The sequence below is a fragment of the Odontesthes bonariensis genome, chromosome 13 (assembly GCF_027942865.1).
Source record: "Odontesthes bonariensis isolate fOdoBon6 chromosome 13, fOdoBon6.hap1, whole genome shotgun sequence".
Taxonomy (NCBI): domain Eukaryota; kingdom Metazoa; phylum Chordata; class Actinopteri; order Atheriniformes; family Atherinopsidae; genus Odontesthes; species Odontesthes bonariensis.
This window is the reverse complement of record NC_134518.1, coordinates 34,884,095-34,905,474: the sequence shown is the minus strand read 5'-3', so window position 1 is coordinate 34,905,474 and position 21,380 is coordinate 34,884,095. Positions and strand designations below refer to the sequence as shown.

General features: G+C 44.9%; 1 protein-coding gene across 1 annotated transcript in view; it reads left to right on the top strand.

Moving 5' to 3' along the window:
* Positions 1–21,380, top strand: part of sec24b (SEC24 homolog B, COPII coat complex component) — a 37,933-nt gene continuing 16,553 nt past the window's right edge. Inside the window, exons 1-8 of the mRNA XM_075481989.1 lie at positions 1–274; positions 861–1,523; positions 1,901–2,062; positions 4,601–4,729; positions 15,487–15,570; positions 16,956–17,119; positions 17,374–17,558; positions 18,072–18,174. Of these exons, the coding sequence (XP_075338104.1) occupies positions 181–274; positions 861–1,523; positions 1,901–2,062; positions 4,601–4,729; positions 15,487–15,570; positions 16,956–17,119; positions 17,374–17,558; positions 18,072–18,174 (1,584 nt within the window). The 5' untranslated portion in view covers positions 1–180. The remainder of the gene's footprint in view (positions 275–860; positions 1,524–1,900; positions 2,063–4,600; positions 4,730–15,486; positions 15,571–16,955; positions 17,120–17,373; positions 17,559–18,071; positions 18,175–21,380) is intronic.

Here is a 21,380-nt window from a genome sequence, read left to right as displayed (position 1 = left end):
AAGCTCCTCCAACATCCCCACTGGAGGCTTCAGCTCTCAGCCGAGCGGACCTGGCCAGGCTGCCCGGGTCTTCACCGACCACCAGCAGCCTCTTTAACGCCTTTGTGGCGGGGGGATCCAGGGTTCGGACACTCATGCGCATGTGCTCGTTCGTGTATCTGTGGACGTAAGACCGGGAGGATGTCCGCGCCGGGCTTCACAAACCTGCACAGCTCCGGCGGCTACAGCCAGAACTCAACGCCGAACGGCGGAGCTGCGCCCCCGTATCAGAACGGTAACGGAGGCCGGATGAGCCAGCTCACTGACATTAGCATTAGCATGCTAACCCTATAAAGGCAATTTGTGATTTGCTTATATTTGTACTTATTGTTATTGGGTACATATACCTTTTACTTGTTTTTTTAATATTAGTTAGCACACATACGTTGCATGTAAAAGAAGACTTATGTGTAAATTAGAGAAAAGAAGGGATTTCAGTGGATGCTACAGCTAGCCGAATGCTAACCCAAGCTAACGGTGGAGCTAATGTAACCCAATGAGGATAACGGCTAACGCAAGCTAATAAGTTAGCTAAGTGCTGTGACAGATTGCGCACCATCATGTTATATCTGAGCGGAGGGTAAAACGTATTCAAAAACCAAAAGTTAAGTAGAAGAGAACTGTGTAAGTTGAATTTTTAATCGTGTGCTGTCAGGTGTACGTTTGGCTGCTAAATAAGCTTTTCGTTGGCAGTTTATGGTTGACTCTGTATTCTCTTTGCCCTTTTATTAATTACATTTTTCTGTTCGGCAGTTAAGGTTGAATCGTATATTTATATGACAAGTTCAGTTAACTCGCCCCCCTCCTCCTTGTTTCCTCAGGTCCACTGCAGACCTACCCACCCATGTATCCACCTGCAGGGTACTGTGGAGCCCCACCTCAACAGCAGAGCTACCCCACCATCATTGGCCAAGCCTCCTCTGCTCCCAGCAAAGCACCGATCACAAACAGTGGCCACAGTGCTCACTACTACCAGAGCAACCATCAGCAGCAGCAGCAGCACCTCCCTCAGCATCATGTAGCTCCATCTCCTTACAATGCCCCCCCAGGACCTGCCCCTCCTTCTCAGCCATATGCTACAGGACCTCCACCTTCAAATGCCCAATACAACCAACAGCCATTCCAGCAGCAGCAGCAGCAGCAGCAGCCGCCCTATGCCACACCGGGGTCCTACTACGGGCATCAGTCGTTCCAAGCTCCCCCTGCACAGCACCATCAGCAGCATCCCAGTTTGGTTCCAGCGCCGGCTGGCGGCCCCGGAGCTCCCCTCTACCCAATCGTTTCGTACCCCTCTGCTCCAGGAAGTAGCCAGTATGGCACCCTCAGTTCTTCCCAAAGCGCCTCCACGCCCGGAGCGATGCCCACCCAGATGGGTGCACCCCTGCATCAGTACAGCACCGCAGCGCCACCCTCCACGGCAGCAGTGCCGCCTGGGTACGGAGGGGGTTCCCACAGACCAACGGTCAATGGTCAAGGAAGCACAGGTTTGACATTTTTGTTGATCTGTTGAACTCTTGAGCTTCTACCTTGATGTTCTGCATGGTGTATTGTCTGGTGATTCAGTTCCAGCTTTGTAGATTCATTGTCATCCTTTTGGAGTGCTGTAATTGTCACAAAACTCAACCAGAATTGGTGATTTTCTGTTGTTTATTTAGGTAAAACATCTATAAAACAACCTGCATTGCTGTCAACAGTCCTGCTTTTGTTGATTTTTGACACGCTGGTGTGTCTGAAACCGAAGCTACCGACTTGCTTTTCCACTTTATGCAGCGTTTGAAGGAAGTTAAATCTCTAAACAAATCTGTATTTAGTCGGTTAGATCTTCTAACTTGTGGTTCTTTCCTTTTTTGTTTGTTTTTAGCCCAAAACAGTGTCCACCAACACTATAACCAAACCCTCCAGGCCTCTCGCAGCTATGACTCCTACGGTGGGGTCACGCCAAGCAGTGGTGGTGCAGACGCAGATCGACCACCCTCAGGAACCCCCTCCACTTCTGTGCATTCCTCCCCGGGCCACCACCAAGGTAACAGCGTTTTTTTGGGTTTTTTTCAGTCAAAGAAAATGCAGATAGTTGATTTTCTGTGCTCTGATGTCTGAGTTTTTTGTTTCTTCTGGTTCAGCTCTGCCAGTAATCTTAAAGTTAGTTATTCGTAGAAGTCCACGTGGACGGTTTACACGTTCACAGCTGCACTTTGGGGAACTTTGCACACGTAATCTGCCGTGTGCAAACACACACTTTCAGATGCGCAGGTGTGAGTCTTCATGCAAATGTTCGGGTTTAAGGGCCAGAAGCCAGTTTACTTTTAATTTAGCTGTGATCCATGAACTTCTCCCGTGTTACCCTCTGTTGTAGGTTGATACCATAAAGCTCCTGCACGGGTTGCAGATGCATTTGATCATTATTTAGCTTCCAAAAACCAATCTGCACAGCTTCAATGCATAGAAAGAAGTGTAAATATGCAGAATCCTCACTCCCTGTACCAGTCCTCTGTCTCATTATTGTTATTAGTAGCCTTAAGCAGTAGAAACATGTTAGATAATAGCACCCAGTGCACTTTTGTAACAGGCTCATACTTGTCCAGGTGCGTAATTTGTCTGTACACTGGAAAAAATCAAAGTCTTACCAAGTATATTTGTCTCTTTTCTAGTCAAAATATCTCATTACACTTAATATAAGACACAACTGCCTAACAAGTACCATTTCAGCCAGATATAGGGACTTGTTTAAAGACAATACATCTGGAATATCTTGTTAAATGAAAAAGTCTTGAAAACAAATTGCTTTGAGTCACATATCATATGAAACAAACTTTTTTTGACATTTGAAGAGGTTTTTAAGCTAATTTCAAGATCACTTTTATCTCAAAAGTCCTAAATATCACATCTTATTTCAAGCAAAAACGTCTTTTATTTGTTGTTTTTCTTACTTATTTTTGGAGGGGCATTTTTTCCAGTGTAAGCAGTAATTGTTGAGGTTTTTTTTTATGATTAGATACATTTTTTTGGAAACTTTGTGACCTCACCTGTCACACATCTGTACCTTCCATGCTGCTCGATTTATTTAAAATATTGTTGTGGAGCTGACGTTAAAACCCGTCCAAGCAACATTCCAAGTCGAGCTGTGCCTTTCACCCTGTTAATGTTTCGCTGGAGGGTTGTTTTTTTTTTAAAGTGTTCTACAAAGAAAAGTGTCATCTGTTGCACTCAATGGCTTCTGCAATGAGTCAGCAGACGGGGGTTTTCCTGCTCACCATGGAAAACTAATTGTGGGGAAATTAATTGTGGTTTTTATTAAGTTATATAGTTTGAACCTGTTATTTTATTTTTCAGAAAGCAATGCATTTCTTGTTTCTGACCAAATCTAAGCAAAATGATCTAATCCAAGTAACAAAACTGGTCTAAAATAAGTAAGACGTTGCATTCTGAGTGGTTTATTGCAGAGATGGGGACTCGAGTCGCTGTTTTGATGACTTGTGACTTGACTTGACAAAAAAATAAAAGACTTGGGACTCGACTCGGTCTTGTAAGTTGAAGACTCGGCACTTGACTTGACTTTAGACACGATGACTTGAATGACTTGAGTGTTATTCAGTTCATCTTTTCAGTTTGAATATAAAATTAATAAATTAATCTAAAAAATAACATGGATTACCCTGTAGGAGCGCAGGCTGAGAATGGCGTCATGATTGGATCCCTACCCTGTCAGTCAGCCATGCCCTCTCTACATACCTTAGTGTTTATTGGAGAGAATAAACTCATATCAGATATGCATCAACATGTCAGCGGGACCGAGAGTCGTTGTCTTCGGTTTTCGTAATCACCATTTTGAGGTCAAAAGACGAACAGCACAGTGCAAGACATGCGGCATCAACATCTCAGACAGCCAGACGACAACTTCCAACTACTGCAACTGTCTTTTACTCACCGTGACTACTTGAATGTACTTGCAATTTTGCACAATCACAATCACCTTACTGCTGACTACTGCACAAAGACAGCTAATGTAGCGCGCTACTGCACATTTATGTACACAGACTATATTTCTATATTTCTATTTTATTTAAGAATTCTGTTATAATATTGTTGTTGCATGCTTATTTTATCTTATCTTTTATTGAATCTAAGTGCTTGTCAAATTAGCTAATATTATCCTGTTAGCCTAGTCGGGAGTTAGCTAACGTTAGCTTGATATGACACGGGGTGGACAGGTTGGACACATTGGCCAATGATGTTTACTGACAGTAACTTATATCTTGAATTTTCACTTGTAAAATTGCAATAATAAGGTGATTTGCCTAAGAAAAAATGACTTGGGACTTATTTGAGACTTGCACATGTGTGACTTGGTCCCATCTCTGTTTTTTTTGCTGGTGATTTTCCTGTTGGGTGCTGTCTGAAACCTCTTTGGGAGGCATCAAACATTCCCCTCATAAAGGAACATTTGAATAAGCGAGCTCTTTGCTTAAACACACACACACATGCTGCCTGATGTCTGCTGACAGTCACCCAGTCCTGACCGTTTTCTTCTGAACCTTTCCCACTCCCCCTTCCATTCCAACAGGCTTGCAGTACGGATATGTTGCTAATAGTGGAGCTAACTCAGCCCCTGCCGCCACCTCAGGCCCAGCAGCAGCCCCCTTGTCATCCAGCTCTGATGATGATGAGGAGGAGGATGAGGATGAGGAAGCAGGTCTGCTTTTACCTCCCCTTAACCCCATTGTTACCACTTTTTTTTTCTTCCCCACCCTCCATAAACTCGTCTGGCTCTCCTAGACCTCGCCATGCCCCTGAAGTTTCTGCATTCACCTTCCAACGCAATGTCACTTTTGATCATTTCTGCTTCTCTGTTGTGTCTGATCGTCGGTCCTGCTCTCCATGCAAACACCCTTAATCACTCATCATCCGTACCACCTCCTTTTAAATAGGCTAATCAGATTTCTCACCCTTCTAAATATTCTTCTGTTGTCTCCCCCCCCAACACAATCATCAATGCTTCAACTGTATGTCGAGTTCATCTTGTGTGCATCTTGTTCTGTATGAATATTCTTCCTCAGAGAGGTGACGGGTAAGTGGATTAGCATTTGGTTTGGCTTAAAGGCTTCTGCTGGTTGTAATTGTAAAGCAGGGGAGGACGTCACCGCACGCCTGCTGCTTCGCTCCTCGCACTCTGCAATGTTTAGATAATGATCATCCATCTGTGGTGCTTCTCTCTGCTCACCAGCAGCCATCCATGCTAATGGAAAAAAGAAAAAGAAATCAATAAACTGGGCTTTTATTTCCACTGGGTTTCCAGCTCCAGATTGTACCAGTGGATTAAAAGGCCTCCTGAGTTGGAATCAGGCTGGATTGTCTTATCTTAAACTCGTACTCAAGGGTCCCGTTTTAATCAAATCAAATTTATTTGTAGCACATTTCATGTACAGAACAATTCAAAGTGCTTTACATAAAATAAAAGCATTTCAGCAGGGAGTGTGAGAAGCATTAAAAATATATAAAATAATATAAAGAGAAACAAATAAAATCATTTAAATGAATTTAAAAACAAGCAACAGTCCAGATAAGTTCAAAGATATCGTGCAGATTTTCATGCATAGACACATGAGAAAAGAAACGTTTCTAACCTGGATTTAAAAATGTCTAGAGGAATGTTTAGAGGAAATTAATCAGCAGGTATTATCATCAAACGTAAAAATCAGGTCACAGCTTCCAAATTGTGAATATTTGCTGATTTTCTTGGTTTTCATATTAGTGTGGATGATAATAGTTTTATACTGTTTGGTGAAACAAAGCAGTTTGAAGCACAAGCTTCAGTTTTGTTCATACATTACAAAGGTCATGAGACGCCACCCATTCCTTCATATGTCACATGGAAACAGGAAACAGCTGCAGCGGTTTGTTACAACATACAAACAGAAATATAAACCAGAGTTAGTTCAGTTCTGAGCAGCTTTAAAGTGAATATCTGCTCTGAGCTCCTTTCTCCTCCAGCACAGCCTGAACCCTCTCAGACGAGCTTTCTGTCCTTTCTTTAAGGAGTCTTCAGGAATAGTTCTCTCAGCTCCTGTGTCAGGTCTTTGCTGGATTTTTTTCCTCTTTCTTAAGGACATCACTTTCAGATCCTGTTCATCTGCTGGAGATAGTTCTTTAGGCCTGACACTTCTTCTTTTGTCCTCCACTTGTCCAGTTTCCTCAAATGTTTTAAGGACACACTGCACACCATGCTGAGAGCTTCATCCCTTGAGTTAGGAGCCTTTTTTTCTGACTGAATGAGTCGTAGGTCAGAGTTAAGTGGCTTTACAAAGAAAAAAAACATTCCTCTCAAAGTGTTTAGGTTCAAAGACTGTCAAAGAAAAACTTTGAAAGACCTTCAGAAAGCCTGGAGAACTATTCTTCAAGACCACTTTAAAAGATTAAAGAAACTCTGGCTGCTTGGAGGGAAACTCTGAAGAAAGGACAGATGGCCCGAGGCTTTCGCACAGTAATACACATTGTTTACATTAAAATGCAAATGTAATTCATCTAGAGGCTTATTTCTCTGTCTTCGTTTACGTTTGACAGAAAATGCTGCTTTAAATAATGTTGCAATGGGAAACTGATTGTTTAAGAAAAAGGGTTCGTTAGTACTCGACTGCCACTTACTTTTATTTGAAATGCAAATTAGAGACTATTATTAGACGAGGCACAGCCATGTTTCCCAGGATTTACGTAAGCCTTGTATTTACATCGTTATGTAAGACAGATTTATTCGAATTTACGGAAAAGTTTTCATGTACCATTAAAACAAGAAAGATTTAGCCTATGTTTGGGGGCCTGAATTAGCCTTCAGACAGCTACAAGTCTCCTAATGAGCTTGGAAATATTACATATGTATATACATATACATATATATATATATATATAGAATATAATAGAAAATACTTTAAATTAGTCAAGTAGCTCAAAAAATTATTAATATTTACAATGATTATATATTAACAATAATAATAATACCAATTCTAATAAAAATACTACTACTCACTAATAATAATAATAATAAATGACTAAATTAATTAATTAAAAGAATATATATATATAATATTTTCTTTTAAAACTAATTTTTGTTGTGTACTTGTATATGTAACACCTTTATGTTTGCCTTTCTTTAAAATGACATAATCTGATTAATCATTACCAGATAAAGTTAAAAAATAACTTATTTTACTACATATGTATGTGTATATATATATATATATATATATATATATATATATCTCAGGGAGATGATCCTGGCTCACACCATCCCCTCCACCCGTGCACTCACGCTCTGCCTGTGACGATCCCTCTGGAGCTGTGTCATCAGCCAGAGGTTAACAGGTGTTTAAATATAGCCGCTCCCCAGCCGACGGGTCCGGGCTCTCTGTGCATGTGTTTGCCGACTCTCCTGCTCCTCACCACAGTTCTTAGCACCTCTGCAAGCCATTAGCACCCCTCTTAATAAAAGGAGAAGCTTGTTTTAGCTTTGTGTTTATCCCTCAATGTCTCCTCGTTTCCCCTGGTGTTGCACAGACTTGCAGATTTTCTGTTGGAGCACGTTAACAGATGCTGATTTTTCTTTCTTTAAACCATAAAAATATGATTTACTTCACTTCTTTTGACCAAACATGCATGTTTGTCATTGATAACAATGAAAAATGGTGAAAATACATGCAGGAACTAATTTGAACTAATATAAAAACTATAGTAACACGATGCTGCAACATTATGAAGCAGTGCAGACAACTGGTATCCTAATCAGAGTGGTGCTGTGAATGTAGTGATGTGTCTTTTATTAGGCACCAAATCCATGTGCATGAAGTCGTGTTTTCAGTTTAGTTTTTCTGTGCTTAGAGCTCTTTGTGTTGCCAGGTCTTGGGTCAGTTTGCTTCTGAGATGTGGAGAGGCATCAAACTAACGCTTCGCCAGGGTGGTTGATGTGGAAAATCCTTTTCATCGGGTTCATTTCTCTCTCTTATTGCTGAAAAGTTGAAGCTGAATGTGTGAAAGAGTTTCCATTAAATGTCCATCAGCTGTGAGCTCTGAGCGGAAGATGGAAAATTAGAAAACGTTGTGCTGAACTTTTGCTATCTGAGGAGAAGCTGTTACTCCCGTAGACAAAGCTGTATGACGTGCACGTTTGTGTTTCAGCTGAACAAAACGTGCACGTATGGACGAGTTAAAAAGGCTTTTTGCTGTCGGAGGTGGTGGAGACGGATCTGTTTCCATGTTTCCCTGCTCCTGCACACCTCATTCAAATGAATGGGTCTCCATCAGCCTTCTGCCCAGCTTACACAGCTGAAGAGCTGACCTGTGTATTTGAATCAGGCGTGTTGGACTCATGGAAAACATGCAGGGCGGCGTGCTTTGAGGGCCAGGGTTAGGAAACACCAGCCATGAGATGAAAAATGATTCCTCTGGAGTTACAGAGAACATTTTCTCTGCCACTGTTGAACGTCCTTTATACTCTATGAACAGCGTGAGCTAGCTGGATGCCAAAGTTTGTGTTTTAGATAGTGCTGGGCGAGTTAACTCGTTATTATCGCGTTAACTTGTTAATTATTATTATTATTATCGCGCATTAACGCAGGTTTTATTTTTGTAAAAGTCTGTTGAATGCATCACATTCACACAGTTACAGCAAACGCCACGAAGCATGGAGGAATAAAATAAAGATAAACTAGCAGCTAACATCACCGCTACAGGTGCTCCTCGGTCTCTGTGGCTGTGTTCGAAGCCGCATACTTCTCCGACTACTCATACTGACTTTTTTACCAAATGCATACTAGATTCTCCTAAATGTTGGGTATGCATCATGAGGTTACTACTCATACTCAAACTACCCAAGATGCAACGTAACGTGACGTCGCCGATCGTCATTTCCTGTCAAAACGGCAGTTTCAAGCTAGCTACAACGAGGGTAGGTTCACTTCCTGTTTTCAAAACAAAAGCACCAATTGTATGGTAATGGCTTTCCCTATGATAAAAAGCAACGGGTATTTTATTTTGTGAAAATAACCGGAAGTGCGTTTCTCACTGCGGCTAGCTTTAGTAGCGCCGAATTCGTCGGAACAAAATTGTAAACAGCCGGTATTTTGTCAGGTTTTCAACACGTTGGGGATCTAAACGACTACTTTCTCTCCTGAAAATGTTTCAAATGTTGCTAAAGTTTACAGAGTTTAGCGGAGAAATGCATTGTGGGTAAACGCTCTGCATACTGTCTGATCGATGAGTATGTAGTATGGAAGTATGAAGTATGTAGTATGCGGTTTCGAACACGGCCTGTGTGGAGCTCACGGAGCTAACCGGCGCTACTTCCTGTTTTACTCGTTTCAACATAAAAGCACGTATTTCAAAATAAATTTTTAAAACAAACTCCTCCATTTCCAGCCAAGTTGAATTGTCTTCTCAGCGTAGTAGTTCCAGTCTAAAATATCACTTAAAGGCAAAACACACAACTGATAGCAGCAAGTCATTCAAGGAAACAGACAGTGGAGCGAGGCTTCTACATAAAAACTACAGAAAGATGCTGATGTTAAAAGTGTGTTTGCACAACAAATGTTATGGCACTTTCATTCATATGGCAGCACATTTAAAATAAAGCTAAATGCTAAAAGCTATACACTACTTTTGGATTCATTTTTAGATTCTGCGTACAAATGCGATTAATCGTGATTAATCAGGGACATCATGTGATTAATTAGATTGAAAACTTAAATCGTTGCCCAGCCCTAGTTTTACAGCAGTCCCACCAATGCGTACTGTTATATTTAAACCTCTGATGGCTCCAGTTTGACAGAAAGATGCTCACTAAACAAAATTAATATCACGTCTGTTGATCAAGTCGCTAAGAAAAGTGGAAGAGGAGGAAGAGGTACCTCCAGAGTTTGTGAGACGTAAGAGGAGGAAGGCTTAGCTGTCATCCTCTTCCAGAGGGCATAATCCCGTCGTCTGCTGGTCAGATTTAGAGCCAGATAATTGGATCCCGTCCTGTCCAATGAGCTCGCTGCCTGAGGCCCGTCGCCTGTTTGGTTCGCTGCTGTCGATCCCTCCCTTTGACCCACATGGATTAATGGCTTCATTCAAATATTCTGGCCACATAATCCTTCTGGAAAACCTCCTCAGGATTTCACGTGTGATGAGAAAACGTGTGCTTTTAGATCCTCTCTGTGCATTTTTCCTTTATTACTTAAACGGGCGATGTAAGGTTGGACTTTAACGGAGCGTCATTGAATGCATCATGAGACGCAGCTCTGGGGCATTTGGATGAGGGGTTCACAAAGCCGTCTAAAAACCGATTGAATACATGATATTTATGCATATATTTGACCACAAATGCTGCTAAACTGCAATAACAAACAGCTTTATGGTGCCACATTTATGTCGCACACCAAAGTAAGTTGTAGTGAGACCAGTTTGAAGCGGTTTGTCCTGCTTCACGTTGCCCGTCCTGCAGTGTGACCCACCGATGCTGGAAGTTAAACAACAGCAGCTCCTTGTTTTCCCCGGCTGTGTTTTAGTTTCAGGCAGGTCACATGACCAAACTGCCTTCAGTTAAACTTTAATTCACCCAACATTGTATCATTTAGTGCTTAATAATACGTTTTTACAGCATATTTCTGATGTAAATGTAACTTTTAGCTCTGCTGATGTTTAAAATGAAGTAAGTTTAAATGACAAGAGGCTGAAGATTAGAGAAACTGTGTGCTCCATCCTTCTCCTCCGTGCTCCATCCTTCTCCTCTGTGCTCCATCCTTCTCCTCCGGGCTCCATCCTTCTCCTCCGTGCTCCATCCTTCTCCTCTGTGCTCCATCCTTCTCCTCCGTGCTCCATCCTTCTCCTCCGTGCTCCATCCTTCTCCTCCGTGCTCCATCCTTCTCCTCCGTGCTCCTTCCTTCTCCTCCGTGCTCCATCCTTTTCCTCCGTGCTCCATCCTTCTCCTCCCTGCTCCATCCTTCTCCTCCGTGCTCCATCCTTCTCCTCCGTGCTCCATCCTTCTCCTCCGTGCTCCATCCTTCTCCTCCGGGCTCCATCCTTCTCCTCCGGGCTCCATCCTTCTCCTCCGTGCTCCATCCTTTTCCTCCGTGCTCCATCCTTCTCCTCCGGGCTCCATCCTTCTCCTCCGGGCTCCATCCTTCTCCTCCGTGCTCCTTCCTTCTCCTCCGGGCTCCATCCTTCTCCTCCGGGCTCCATCCTTCTCCTCCGTTCTCCATCCTTCTCCTCCGTGCTCCATCCTTCTCCTCCCTGCTCCATCCTTCTCCTCCGTGCTCCATCCTTCTCCTCCGTGCTCCATCCTTCTCCTCTGTGCTCCATCCTTCTCCTCCGTGCTCCATCCTTCTCCTCCGTGCTCCATCCTTCTCCTCCGTGCTCCATCCTTCTCCTCCGTGCTCCATCCTTCTCCTCCGTGCTCCTTCCTTCTCCTCCGTGCTCCATCCTTTTCCTCCGTGCTCCATCCTTCTCCTCCCTGCTCCATCCTTCTCCTCCGTGCTCCATCCTTCTCCTCCGTGCTCCATCCTTCTCCTCTGTGCTCCATCCTTCTCCTCCGTGCTCCATCCTTCTCCTCCGGGCTCCATCCTTCTCCTCCGTGCTCCATCCTTCTCCTCCGGGCTCCATCCTTCTCCTCCGGGCTCCATCCTTCTCCTCCGGGCTCCATCCTTCTCCTCCGGGCTCCATCCTTTTCCTCCGTGCTCCATCCTTCTCCTCCGGGCTCCATCCTTCTCCTCCGTGCTCCTTCCTTCTCCTCCGTGCTCCATCCTTTTCCTCCGTGCTCCATCCTTCTCCTCCGTGCTCCATCCTTCTCCTCTGTGCTCCATCCTTCTCCTCTGTGCTCCATCCTTCTCCTCCGGGCTCCATCCTTCTCCTCCGGGCTCCATCCTTCTCCTCCGGGCTCCATCCTTCTCCTCCGTGCTCCATCCTTTTCCTCCGTGCTCCATCCTTCTCCTCCGTGCTCCATCCTTCTCCTCCGGGCTCCATCCTTCTCCTCCGTGCTCCATCCTTTTCCTCCGTGCTCCATCCTTCTCCTCTGTGCTCCATCCTTCTCCTCCGGGCTCCATCCTTCTCCTCCGTGCTCCTTCCTTCTCCTCCGGGCTCCATCCTTCTCCTCCGGGCTCCATCCTTCTCCTCCGTTCTCCATCCTTCTCCTCCGTGCTCCATCCTTCTCCTCCCTGCTCCATCCTTCTCCTCCGTGCTCCATCCTTCTCCTCCGTGCTCCATCCTTCTCCTCTGTGCTCCATCCTTCTCCTCCGTGCTCCATCCTTCTCCTCCGTGCTCCATCCTTCTCCTCCGTGCTCCATCCTTCTCCTCCGTGCTCCTTCCTTCTCCTCCGTGCTCCATCCTTTTCCTCCGTGCTCCATCCTTCTCCTCCCTGCTCCATCCTTCTCCTCCGTGCTCCATCCTTCTCCTCCGTGCTCCATCCTTCTCCTCTGTGCTCCATCCTTCTCCTCTGTGCTCCATCCTTCTCCTCCGGGCTCCATCCTTCTCCTCCGGGCTCCATCCTTCTCCTCCGGGCTCCATCCTTTTCCTCCGTGCTCCATCCTTCTCCTCCGGGCTCCATCCTTCTCCTCCGGGCTCCATCCTTCTCCTCCGTGCTCCTTCCTTCTCCTCCGGGCTCCATCCTTCTCCTCCGTTCTCCATCCTTCTCCTCCGTGCTCCATCCTTCTCCTCCGTGCTCCATCCTTCTCCTCCGTGCTCCATCCTTCTCCTCTGTGCTCCATCCTTTTCCTCCGTGCTCCATCCTTCTCCTCCGTGCTCCATCCTTTTCCTCCGTGCTCCATCCTTCTCCTCCGGGCTCCATCCTTTTTCCTTAGTGCTCCATCCTTTTCCTCCGTGCTCCATCCTTCTCCTCCCTGCTCCATCCTTTTCCTCCGTGCTCCATCCTTCTCCTCCGTGCTCCATCCTTTTCCTCCGTGCTCCATCCTTCTCCTCTGTGCTCCATCATTCTCCTCTGTGCTCCATCCTTCTCCTCCGGGCTCCATCCTTCTCCTCCGGGCTCCATCCTTCTCCTCCCTGCTCCATCCTTTTCCTCCGTGCTCCATCCTTCTCCTCCGGGCTCCATCCTTCTCCTCCGTGCTCCTTCCTTCTCCTCCCTGCTCCATCCTTTTCCTCCGTGCTCCATCCTTCTCCTCCGTGCTCCATCCTTTTCCTCCGGGCTCCATCCTTTTCCTCCGTTCTCCATCCTTTTCCTCCGTTCTCCATCCTTCTCCTCTGTGCTCCATCCTTCTCCTCCGGGCTCCATCCTTCTCCTCCGTGCTCCATCCTTCTCCTCCGGGCTCCATCCTTCTCCTCCGTGCTCATCCTTCTCCTCCGGGCTCCATCCTTTTCCTCCGTGCTCCATCCTTCTCCTCCGTGCTCCATCCTTTTCCTCCGGGCTCCATCCTTCTCCTCCGTGCTCCATCCTTCTCCTCTGTGCTCCATCCTTCTCCTCCGGGCTCCATCCTTCTCCTCCGTGCTCCTTCCTTCTCCTCCCTGCTCCATCCTTTTCCTCCGTGCTCCATCCTTCTCCTCCGTGCTCCATCCTTCTCCTCCGGGCTCCATCCTTCTCCTCCGGGCTCCATCCTTCTCCTCTGTGCTCCATCCTTCTCCTCTGTGCTCCATCCTTCTCCTCCGGGCTCCATCCTTCTCCTCTGTGCTCCATCCTTCTCCTCCCTGCTCCATCCTTCTCCTCCGGGCTCCATCCTTCTCCTCCGTGCTCCATCCTTCTCCTCCGGGCTCCATCCTTCTCCTCCGTGCTCCATCCTTCTCCTCCGGGCTCCATCCTTTTCCTCCGTGCTCCATCCTTCTCCTCCGTGCTCCATCCTTTTCCTCCGGGCTCCATCCTTCTCCTCCGTGCTCCATCCTTCTCCTCTGTGCTCCATCCTTCTCCTCCGGGCTCCATCCTTCTCCTCCGTGCTCCTTCCTTCTCCTCCCTGCTCCATCCTTTTCCTCCGTGCTCCATCCTTCTCCTCCGTGCTCCATCCTTCTCCTCCGGGCTCCATCCTTCTCCTCTGTGCTCCATCCTTCTCCTCTGTGCTCCATCCTTCTCCTCCGGGCTCCATCCTTCTCCTCTGTGCTCCATCCTTCTCCTCCCTGCTCCATCCTTCTCCTCCGGGCTCCATCCTTCTCCTCTGTGCTCCATCCTTCTCCTCCGTGCTCCATCCTTCTCCTCCGTGCTCCATCCTTCTCCTCCGGGCTCCATCCTTCTCCTCTGTGCTCCATCCTTCTCCTCCCTGCTCCATCCTTCTCCTCCGGGCTCCATCCTTCTCCTCTGTGCTCCATCCTTCTCCTCCGTGCTCCATCCTTCTCCTCCGTGCTCCATCCTTCTCCTCCGGGCTCCATCCTTCTCCTCTGTGCTCCATCCTTCTCCTCCGGGCTCCATCCTTCTCCTCCGTGCTCCATCCTTCTCCTCCCTGCTCCATCCTTCTCCTCCGGGCTCCATCCTTCTCCTCTGTGCTCCATCCTTCTCCTCCGTGCTCCATCCTTCTCCTCCGTGCTCCATCCTTCTCCTCCGGGCTCCATCCTTCTCCTCTGTGCTCCATCCTTCTCCTCCGTGCTCCATCCTTCTCCTCCGGGCTCCATCCTTCTCCTCCGTGCTCCATCCTTCTCCTCCGGGCTCCATCCTTCTCCTCCGTGCTCCATCCTTCTCCTCCCTGCTCCATCCTTTTCCTCCGTGCTCCATCCTTCTCCTCCGTGCTCCATCCTTTTCCTCCGGGCTCCATCCTTCTCCTCCGTGCTCCATCCTTCTCCTCTGTGCTCCATCCTTCTCCTCTGTGCTCCATCCTTCTCCTCCGGGCTCCATCCTTCTCCTCCGTGCTCCTTCCTTCTCCTCCCTGCTCCATCCTTTTCCTCCGTGCTCCATCCTTCTCCTCCGTGCTCCATCCTTCTCCTCCGGGCTCCATCCTTCTCCTCCGGGCTCCATCCTTCTCCTCTGTGCTCCATCCTTCTCCTCCGGGCTCCATCCTTCTCCTCCGTGCTCCTTCCTTCTCCTCCCTGCTCCATCCTTCTCCTCCGGGCTCCATCCTTCTCCTCCGTGCTCCATCCTTCTCCTCCGTGCTCCATCCTTCTCCTCCGTGCTCCTTCCTTCTCCTCCGTGCTCCATCAGATTTAAGTGCCTCCTGTTTTCTTTCAGCCGCTCTGCCTCCTCTCGCTCTTCTCCTGAGATGCTCGGGGGATTGAAAAACGGCACATTTAATGGTCATGTCCTTTTTTTTTTGTGTATCCTTCCTGTTCTTTCATTTCATCTCTTCCCTCCCTCCTTCATATAGTTGAATCTGCAGCACCAGTCCTGCATTCTCTCACACTTTTCCTCTTTTTATTACTTTAACTCTTCTCTTTGGCCTTTGATTCACCACATTGATCTCATGCCCCATTCTTTCTTTGCATCTCAGGCAGCCATTTGCTCTTAATTGAATTTATATTTTTATCCTTCCTGTGTCCACTCTTCCTCTGTTTCCCTCTCAGGCGGAGACACCTCCTCTTCCACAACTGGCAGCGCCTCTCCGGTTCCCAACAGCTATGATTCCCTGGAAGGAGGCAGCTATCCAGGTGAAATGTCCATCACTCTCTGCTGCTCTGAGTGCGTTTAGTTCACAGCTTTCACAGAAAACCACAAACCAAATGATGACAGCACAGATGTGCAACAGATGTTGTTTGAGTCACGGTTGGCACCGGATGTTGATCAGCATGTCAGAATCTTTTATTTCATGGTGTTGCAACCGCTTGACAGCCCGACAGATGGGTCCACAGGTTGTTTGTTCCTCCAATTAGACGAGATTTAAACTATCATTTAAGAGACATATGCAAATTTACTGCACCGAAGGCCAAAAAAGAAATGAAAAGGGGTTTCATTATGGAATGATGCTTATATAAATGTAAGAAATTGTAGTTCAAAAGGATGGTTTCTAAAGCAATTTTTGAGGGTATTTATAATTTGTGAATTATTTATGTTTTTGTTTAATTATTCTGCTATTTTTTTACTTTATTGGATGCAATTCTGTTTTTTGTCTTTTCTCTTTTTACTATTACTTTTCTTCTTACTTTAGTATTTGTAAAAATATAGGTTGATGGGTAGCTTCATTTTGTTCAACAGGACAGGCTTAAATATAAGCATTACGCTTCAGCCTGTAGGCCTTTTCAGTCACTTAAAAAATGCTTTGCTGAACACATTAGTTCTATACTGTGTGACTGAATAAAACAAACAAACAAACAAGAGCCGGGTGGAGGCACGTGATCGCTGCTGATTGTTGGCAGGGTCGTGTAAAAGCGAGCAGCCTTGGTGGTGAGTTGGCGCGTGCAGAGAGGAGGAACCCGCTGCGTTTGGGTGACCGTCGGGATGAGACTGCAGACGTTAAAGTGGCCGAAAACAAAAAGTTACTCCTGAGAGTAGGTGCGCCGCACAGTGTCTTCCAAATGAATTCCTCGGTGTGACACTGCAGGTGGTGCACGTGCACTCATGTAACAACCACGGGATGAGATTGGGAACCTGGCTCCTCAGTCCACTGAGCAGAAACCTGAAGATTAATCTACGCATGAAATCTGCAGGATATCTTTGAACTTATCTGGACTGTTGCTTGTTTTTAAATTCATTTAAATTATTTTATTTGTTTCTCTTTATATTCTTTTATGTATTTTTAATGCTTCTTACACTCCCTGCTGCAATGCTTTTATTTTATGTAAAGCACTTTGAATTGTTTGGTACATGAAATGTGCTATATAAATAAATGTGATTTGATTAAATACCGTATTCCAGTGATGGGAGAGAGGTTCTGCTTGTACTCCACTGCGTAGTGGAGCTGTTTTAAGGGACTTTTTCTTTACTCTGACTTTAAGCGAGCAGAAATTATGAAATTAAATGATTTTCTATAACCTTTAAACACTAAATCGTCAAGTTACATCGCAGTATTTTAATGCAGAAATGCCTCTTTTCCCAGATTCCATGCCACCTTCCGACGATCTGACCAACCAGGTTCAGCCCTACAGTAGCTATGGTTACCACGGCATGCAGACATCCTATCAGCAGGGGCCGGCCTCCCACACGGACGCCTCCCCCTCCCACAACCCGTACGGCCAGGCCGGCTACCAGCAGTACTCTCAGGTGAACATTCGCTCAGTGTGTTACGCTGCTAAAACTTTGTTAAAAAGGCCAAATTGTCTCCCACTTCTCCTTTTGTCACATTGATCGATCTGCATGAGTAAACACGCTGTGTGCTTTGTCGTTTGTTTGTATTTGTTTCGGCTCATAATCGCTCAGAAAAAGAGTTGTAACGGTCAGAAACTGAAGCATTGTGGCCGTAAACTGAGTTATGGTTTGAATCTCACTGTTTCCCTTTGTCCCGTCCCTCCCTGCAGCCTTTCCCTGACCTCTCCCAGCTGTCTGCAGCCCTGGGGGGGCTGAGCGGGGTGCCTGAGCTGGAGGTGGAGGCCCTCAGGCCGCTCAACCTGCTGCAGGAGAGGAACCTGCTGCCCCCGAGGCCTTTGGAGGCCCCTGAGCCCAACCTCAGCAGTGACCTGAGGAAGGTCAACTGCAGCCCACAGTGAGTCACGCACGGGGAGTTTAATCAATCTGGATGAGTGGATGAGCTGAGCTTTAATCCTGCACTGTGGAAAAAATCTAAATCTTACCAAGTATATTTGTCTCATTGAGTATCTCATTACACTTGATATAAGACACAACTGCCTAACAAGTACCATTTCAGCCAGATATAGGGACTTGTTTTAATACAATACATCTGGAATATCTTGTTAAATGAAAAAGTCTTGAAAACAAATTGTCACATATCATATGAAACAAACTTTTTTTTTCATTTGAAGAGGTTTTTAAGCTAATTTCAAGATCACTTTTATCTCAAAAGTCCCAAATATCACATCTTATTTCAAGAAATCTTGACAAGCCGATTTTCACTAGTTCCATTGGCAGATTTTTTTTTGCTTATTTCAAGCAAAAACGTCTTTTATTTGTTGTTTTTTTTACTTATTTTTGGAGGGGCATTTTTTCCAGTGTGTGTTTTCTAACTTGGTGTCTGTCCTCTGTTTTTTCTGCCTCTCAGGACGTTCAGGTGCACCCTGACCAGCATACCACAGACCCAGGCTTTACTCAACAAGGCCCGCCTCCCTCTGGGCCTCCTCCTGCACCCCTTCAGAGACCTTCAGGTATGATCTGGGGACTCGGCACAGTGAAACATGCACACACAAACCTTGTCTCTCAGATTTTACTGTCTGGGTTTCCCATATTCGGCATTATTGACTGAAATCGAGTCTTTTTGAGTGGAAGCTGTCACTACTTAGTGATCAATAAAGTGTGTAAGTGTGCAGTTTGAGCTTGGCTGTGATCTAAAATACAAAAGATTCAGTAAAGAAATGTACAAATGATTTATTCAGTGCTGGGCGAGTTAACTTGTTATTATCGCGTAAACTCATTAATTATTTAAGGCCAATAAATATTTTATTGCACATTAACGCAGGTTTTATTTATCTATTTTTTTTTTGAAAAATTAATTAATTAATTTTAAAAAAACTATTTTTTAAACTTTTTTGGGCCTTTAATGGATAGGAAAGTTCAGAGAGACAGGAAGCAGGGGGCAGAGAGAGGGGGAACAATACGCAGCACAGGGCCGTCTGCACTGGAAAAAATGCCCCTCCAAAAATAAGTAAGAAAAACAACAAATACAAGACGTTTTTGCTTGAATTAAGCAAAAAAATCTGCCAATGGAACTAGTGAAAATCGGCTTGTCAAGATTTCTTGAAATAAAATGTGATATTTAGGACTTTTGAGTTAAAAGTGATCTTGAAATTAGCTTAAAAACCTCTTCAAATGAAAAAAAAGCTTGTTTCATATGAAATGTGACTCAAAACAATTTGTTTTCAAGACTTTTTCATTTAACAAGATATTCCAGATGTATTGTATTAAAACAACTTCTTCCAGACGGCGGAGTCGACAGAACCAAAGTCATCTGTAAACACTGCCAAGTTGAATTGTCTTCTCAGCGTAGTAGTTCCAGTCTAAAATATCACTTAAAGGCAAAACACACAACTGATAGCAGCAAGTCATTCAAGGAAACAGACAGTGGAGCGAGGCTTCTACATAAAAACTACAGAAAGATGCTGATGTTAAAAGTGTGTTTGCACAACAAATGTTATGGCACTTTCATTCATATGGCAGCACATTTAAAATAAAACTAAATGCTAAAAGTTATACGCTACTTTTGGATTCATTTTTGGATTCTGCGTACAAATGAGATTAATCATAGAGTTCTTATTTTACATCACCCAGCGGAGTAGAATCAATAGAATCAGTGATTCCACCGAAGGCTTGTCTGTCTTTGTCCTCTGGTGACACCTCGGAGCAGGTGATGCAGACGGATCGTCGCCGCGGTGACAGCTGGAGGAGCAGAATGTTGATGATGAGGTGCAGGAAAGATAGATGGGCGTATTTTTAGAGGCGATGGGTGAGGCGGTGTCAGAAGGTATGAGCTGACGGAGAGCAGGCCGGCAGTGATGACGCATAAAAACCAAAGCTGGGAGTCATCACCGGCCAAACGGGTATAAAACTCAGAAGGTGGCCTGACAGAAAATCGTTTGACTCCAGAAACGTTGGGTGTTTCTGTAAGGAAACAAATCTTTCAACCACTTTCAGACAGCGTCTGCAGCTTCCTTTTTTGTTTTTTTTGTGCTGTTGTGCACTGCAGTGGAGGCAGGCTTCACAGCACACTGCACAACTCTGCAGGTGTAACGATTTGTTCGGAGCTTCTAACAACCTTTCATTCTCCTCTGCAGTCTCACTTTGTGATCTCTGGATACCCACCTGCTTATTTAAAAAGAACGGCTACACTGGAAAAAATCAAAGTCTTACCAAGTATATTTGTCTCATTTCTAGTCAAAATATCTCATTACACTTAATATAAGACACAACTGCCTAACAAGTACTATTTCAGCCAGATATAGGGACTTGTTGGAAGACAATACATCTGGAATATCTTGAAAACAAATTGTTTTGAGTCGGATTTCATATGAAACAAGCTTTTTTTTGTACATTTGAAGAGGTTTTTAAGCTAATTTCAAGATCACTTTTAACTCAAAAGTCCTAAATATCACATTTTATTTCAAGAAATCTTGAAAAGTCGATTTTCACTAGTTCCATTGGCAGATTTTTTTTGCTTATTTCAAGCAAAAACGTCTCGTATTTGTTGTTTTTTTACTTATTTTTGGAGGGGCATTTTTTTTCCAGTGTAGGCTACGTGTCGTTTTAACGTTTCCCTTTCTGCCAGTTTCATCTCTGTTTTTTTGTTTCCAACGACTCACGTTAGGTCTGCAGCTCGTGATCAGATATGAGTCATAAACATGATGTTTCATTCAGGATGTGTTGTAATTCAGTGTGCTTCCTAAAAGCCTCATACGGTGCCTCAGTGTACCCTTAACAACTCATTACAGAAAGGAAAAGGACGGTGTTTCCTGCAGCGTTTGTTCGGCCTGGATGATCCATTAGCACCAGAGTGATTTAAATTGAAAAGCTTTCAGAAACATGAACATTGTGCTGTTTGGGATTAGATATCCAACTGTACCTTTAAAAAATCTTCTTAAGAGAAGATGTTCACTGGAAAAAAATCAAAGTCTTACCAAGTATATTTGTCTCATTTCTAGTCAAAATATCTCATTACACTTAATATAAGACACAACTGCCTAACAAGTACTATTTCAGCCAGATATAGGGACTTGTTTTGAAGACAATACATCTGGAATATCTTGTTAAATGAAAAGGTCTTGAAAACAAATTGTTTTGAGTCACACATCATATTAAACAAGCTTTTTTTTTTACATTTGAAGAGGTTTTTAAGCTAATTTCAAGATCACTTAAAAGTCCTAAATATCACATCTTATTTCAAGAAATCTTGACAAGCCGATTTTCACTAGTTCCATTGGCAGATTTTTTGCTTATTTCAAGCAAAAACGTCTTTTATTTGTTGTTTTTCTTACTTATTTTTGGAGGGGCATTTTTTCCAGTGCATCTTCACTGTCCACATTCTGCATTCAGCCGCCACAGAACAAACAACATCATGTGACTCCAACCTCAATCTGGGAGCACATTTTAGCTTCTGGTGCCCCTTTTTTGGCCACGCAGGACCCGTTCTGTCTGTTTTGGCCACCAAAGTAACAACTCCCGGCCAGGAAATCTGCTGCTGCTGCAGAGTGAAGAGCCGCCCGCATCATGGAGGGTGGGCTTATAGAGATGAACCAGACCCTCACAGATCCTGAAATACATGCTTCTTTTTAGCTTCATTTCCCTTTTTATAGACGTCTTTAAGTGAAAAAGACAGAATATCTCATCACCGCTTGACTCTAACAGAGTCTCTGACATTTTG